This window comes from Pygoscelis adeliae, unplaced genomic scaffold (genome assembly GCF_000699105.1).
Source record: "Pygoscelis adeliae isolate BGI_AS28 unplaced genomic scaffold, ASM69910v1 Scaffold10, whole genome shotgun sequence".
In the NCBI taxonomy this organism is placed as follows: Eukaryota; Metazoa; Chordata; class Aves; order Sphenisciformes; family Spheniscidae; genus Pygoscelis; species Pygoscelis adeliae.
This window is the reverse complement of record NW_008824053.1, coordinates 4,187,621-4,192,279: the sequence shown is the minus strand read 5'-3', so window position 1 is coordinate 4,192,279 and position 4,659 is coordinate 4,187,621. Positions and strand designations below refer to the sequence as shown.

At 42.8% G+C, this 4,659-nt stretch overlaps 1 protein-coding gene across 1 annotated transcript in view; it reads left to right on the top strand.

The window, feature by feature from the left end:
- The window catches only part of DR1 (down-regulator of transcription 1, TBP-binding (negative cofactor 2)), a 12,309-nt gene continuing 7,650 nt past the window's right edge, over positions 1-4,659 (top strand). The window contains exon 1 of the mRNA XM_009333870.1: positions 1-299. Coding sequence (XP_009332145.1) covers positions 80-299 — 220 coding nt within the window. The 5' untranslated portion in view covers positions 1-79. The remainder of the gene's footprint in view (positions 300-4,659) is intronic.

The window sequence follows — 4,659 nt, the reverse complement described above, 5'->3', positions numbered from 1 at the left end:
TGGAGCCCCGCGCGGGAGCTGAGGGGGAGCCCGTGAGCGCGGGAGCTGAGCGCCTCTCGGGGAGCGAGCGGCAGCCAGGATGGCCTCGTCGTCGGGCAACGACGACGACCTCACCATCCCCAGGGCTGCCATCAACAAGATGATCAAAGAAACGCTCCCCAACGTCCGCGTGGCAAACGATGCCCGGGAGCTGGTGGTAAACTGCTGCACGGAGTTCATCCACCTCATCTCCTCCGAGGCCAACGAGATCTGCAACAAATCGGAGAAGAAAACCATTTCCCCGGAGCATGTCATACAAGGTAAGCTTCCGCAGGCGGTGTGCTTGTGCCCGGTACCGCCGCGGCTCGTTCAGGCTTCGAGCCGCTCCTGCCCCGTTGCGGCTTTTCCCTCCGTGGTTTCTTGCAGCTACATGAAAGACAAAAGTCGGGGGTCTTGTGAGGGCCTGGAGGAGAAGTATGTGTTGTCTGGCTTGTCGGTGGCATTGCAAGGGAAGGTTGTCTTTGTGCGGTTGGAGCGACTGTTGAGCGTGCTCAGGACCAGCTCTCATTTTGTGGCTCGGAGAAGTCTGTGATGTTTTGAGTGGAGTCGCCAAACCCATTCGTCTTTTTCGTACCTGTGAAACGAGGTCTGCGTTTTCGAATGGTTACGCAGATTTCTTTTACATCATGCTTTAAGATCCTGAACTCATTAAATGTCTTTCTGATTGGAGACTGACAAAAGATCTGTGGTTGGGAATGTGGGGCCCGGGCTTAAATCCAGAGTCGTCCTGCTTGGATCCTGTAAAGAGTAAAATATTCCTCTAGGACTATCCTTGGAGTCTGATTGTTTAAAATCAGACTGTGGTAGAAAGCATTTGAACGTGACCTGTGCCCTTGCATCTTCTTCTGCTGTTGACTTCCACTTCCCCAGGCTTGAATAAAAGGAGAGCGCTCTCTGTCTCTCGTTTGCTTTTCTTTGAATTCTGCCACAAACGGGGAGTTTTCTTGTCTCATCCTTAAGTCTGCAACAGGCATCTTTTTTCAGGAATCGTTCACTTTGCTGCTTAGGCAAGGGTTGTTGATATCAGTGTCTGCTGCAAAGAAATTTATAGCAGTAATAGTGAAAGAGTACTTCGTTCTGCTGCCTGGCAGAGGTATTAACAGTAGCATTTGCAGTAGAGCTATTTTCAGGTCTGTGACGGTATCAAGTTAGTTTAAAGAAATGTTTTGGTTTTTTTGGCAATGATTCTCTCTGAAACAAACAAAAAAAATCTGATTCCTTTGGATTTTATCAGCTTGCTCTCCAGAAGAGTTTCAAGTACTTGACTGGATTGCGAACAGCAAAAGAAAATATGTAGCATGTATGGGCTTTAATATTAAATGAAGTACATGTAAATCTGGAAGCTTAGCAAAGCAACTCCATCACAGAAGCTCAGGATGTAAAGAGTGAAACTTGTGCTTGCGTGTGGAAGCATACTTTGGGTATGATGCTTCTAAATACGTGGGTAGTTTCTTCAAGTGACCACCAAAACGTTTGAGCTCAGTTCTTAACACAGGAATAGAAGTGATCTTTAAGGTTGAGGACAATGAAGAATTCATGTATGAAAGTACTTTTTTGCCTGGTAGTGGTGGTCCTTAGAAAAGATTTCACCTGCTGCTGCCCTAGGGTTAATCTGGGTTTTTTGGAAAACAAATCGAAACCAAAATGTGTGTGTGTACGTGCGTGTGCATATCATCAGCAGGTCGTCCCAAACCAAGTATTTTACTGGGTTCTATATCTTCGTGGTACCAGATTTGAGAGTTAGGAAAAATTATTTTCAGATGAGATGGGTACTTTTTAGTCAAATATTGCTAAGGAAGACTTTGGAGATGTATCATTTTTTGTAATGCTCCGGAGATGGAAGGAGTTGTTCTTGGATTTTCTGCTGTTCTTATCTTTAGGGAGGTGTATGTGCTGTTAGCTTCTTCCAGATGCTGGTCAGTTGGCAGATCTTCCCTCCGTGAGGTACGAGGGTTTAGATCGCTAATTTTGGAAACGGTGGTTATGCGTATATAGGTATAGCATTTCAGCATTTTCATCCGTCTTCGTACATTCTAGATACTGGCTATGTTGACCGTCTCTTAATGTAGCTCCATGACAATGATGCTAACAAATTAGGTAATTGAAATATGTTTGTTGTGGTCATCCAGATATCTTGTTCCTTTTGAATGCTTAAACTAGTTCATTTAGAAGTAAAATGAGGCTAATGGCCATCGTGTCACACCTGGTCTGGTCTAAACACAGGCTGCTGCCAAGAGGAATCTTTTTGTACCCTCCCTAGAGCTGGATCTAGCAATTGCTGATCCAACTGACCCTGTTGCTTTTTGAGAATCTAGGGGGGAGCACTGTTTTCTGTCAGGTGAGTTTGCTGATCTGACTGTTCCCGCAGACAAGAAGTTAGTGGATTGGAAGCAAAGAGCAGGAAGGGTATTCCACTGGGAAGGAGGAAGGGGAAAGAGACCCTGCAGCTGGTGACACCCTGCCACTGGACTGTATTAGAGGTAATGTGAAACTGCGCTTAGGTGTTCGGCAGCAGTGGTGCTTAAGACACCCCTTCCTTTGCTGCGCTAGTGAAAAGTTTCAGGTGCTGAAGGTGGAACCCTTTCCCCCTACCCCTGGGTTATGCTTCAGATAGATGAAGTCCCTGCCATGTTTCGTTGTGTGGTAGCACAAGCACTTGAGTGGCACAGTGCTGTCAACAGCATAGGGAAAGGAGAGCGGAGGCTTCTTGCATCCCATGAGAGATCTGATCTGGTAGATGTACTCAGACTATGCCAAGCGCTCACAGCTAGCGATAAAACACAAAGCAGCTTCCCTGGAGAGTACCCAAAGGCATCAAGGCTACGTAATAGTCGTAAGTGGAGATAGTCTCCATATTTATTGTTGAATCCCAGCATCAGGAACCCAGTTGTGAGTCTGAGACGCTAATAAGCAAATGAATATCCTTCCACCCTGGAACAGAAAATAGCCTTGTTCAATAATTACGCAAGCCATGACAAAGCAGGCTTTTTATGTTAAATTTAACTTCCATTGAATTCTGAAAATGGTGAGATGTTAAGTCACCATTTTTATGGATTTGATTACTTGGTCAACATAGAACTGTTGTGCAGTGAGGTAGGCAGTGGATTGATGGCAAATCCTCTAGTTTCTTTTCATGGACTGTTAGGATACTGACTGTGTTTACATAAGCATTTAATGTTAAAAAAATCCAAACAACTGTTAATGTTTGGGATTTTACTTTGGAAGTTTTTTTCTTTGAAAGGAGCATAAAAAGTTAAAAATCTCAGATATGAATGACCTGATTATATAAAAAAACAAATGTGGAACTAATTATGCTTAACTGGTTAATCAGAGGTCTGCACCTTCATGCAGTCTTTAAGAGTGGGAGGAAGCCAGGGAAAGGATAGTTGTGATTTGGTGTTTGGAAATATGAGAAGTCCCCCCCCCTGCCCTGCCCTCCCCCCCCCCCCCCCAAAAGCTGAGTTTTGGGATTCAGTTGTTTAAATTTGGTGTGATCATTCTAACCTCAGTAAGATACTGAGCAATTTTCAGCAATCTGGGTAGACATGTAGATTTCAGACTCAAAAAATAAAGGCGCTCAGTTTTGGTGGAACAGTAGCTCTGCTAAAGTAGTAATCACTTGTCCCACACTTCAGCACCATGCTGGTATAAAGGGATTCATATTCCTTCCACGCGTGTGTTCTGTAAAGCCTTGATGTGTTTCAACAAGATAGTAAATTTCTTAAGTCATTTCACAGCCAGCAGAATTTTGACGCACTAGACCTATGGTGCATATATGGTTCTTCATAGCTTTATTATGTTGAACAATGGTACAAATCTATCTTGGTTCTATCACACGTTTTCTTTTGGATATTTTTTTAGTGTGCTATATTCAATACATAACTGTAAGTTCTTTCCATTGATTTATTTTCTTTTAAGGGACATTTAAAATTTCTGTAAAAACACATCTTGCTGTTGACTTCAGATTGGGCAGTCGTTCGTACTCTGCAGCAGATTGCCAACCCTGATCACTGCGAACGTTCTTTTGACGAACACCTGTGTATTTGCTATGATGGTTTGTCTTAGTGATGTTAGACTTGTAGAGTTCTTAAAATTTTATACTTTGATTAAAAAAAAACAACAACTTTGGTTAGTTTACTGTATATACTGTTTACATTTTAAAATTGAATGAGTTCTTAAATATTTGTAGACTGCTTAGCTAACCAGTTCTGGACCATGAGACATGGATTTGCCTCCTGTCTGCCGAGGTTGGATTAAACAAGTTTCTGAAGGTTTTTGGTAATTCTTGTAGAAACTGAGGGCTAATCGAAAAAAGTGTTTCCAGTGTCTCTGTGTGGGCTGAGGCTGAACTGACATACTGTCTCTGAAGTAATTGGATTATCTCTAAATCAGTTTGTCTTCTAACTTTATTTTTCTTAAGAAATAGGTATTATGTAAATTCATTTGCCAAATGTTATCTGTTAAAGAACGGTAGTCCTGCATGACTAGACAGCTGCACTGTTCTGCCCTATTGAAGACAGTGTATTAATTGTCTCCTTGAGTACAGGTTGGAAGCTGAAAATTTACAGAATGCCTTTGGGTTGTTGTTTAGGTGATACAATGGCATGCTGCCGTAATTAT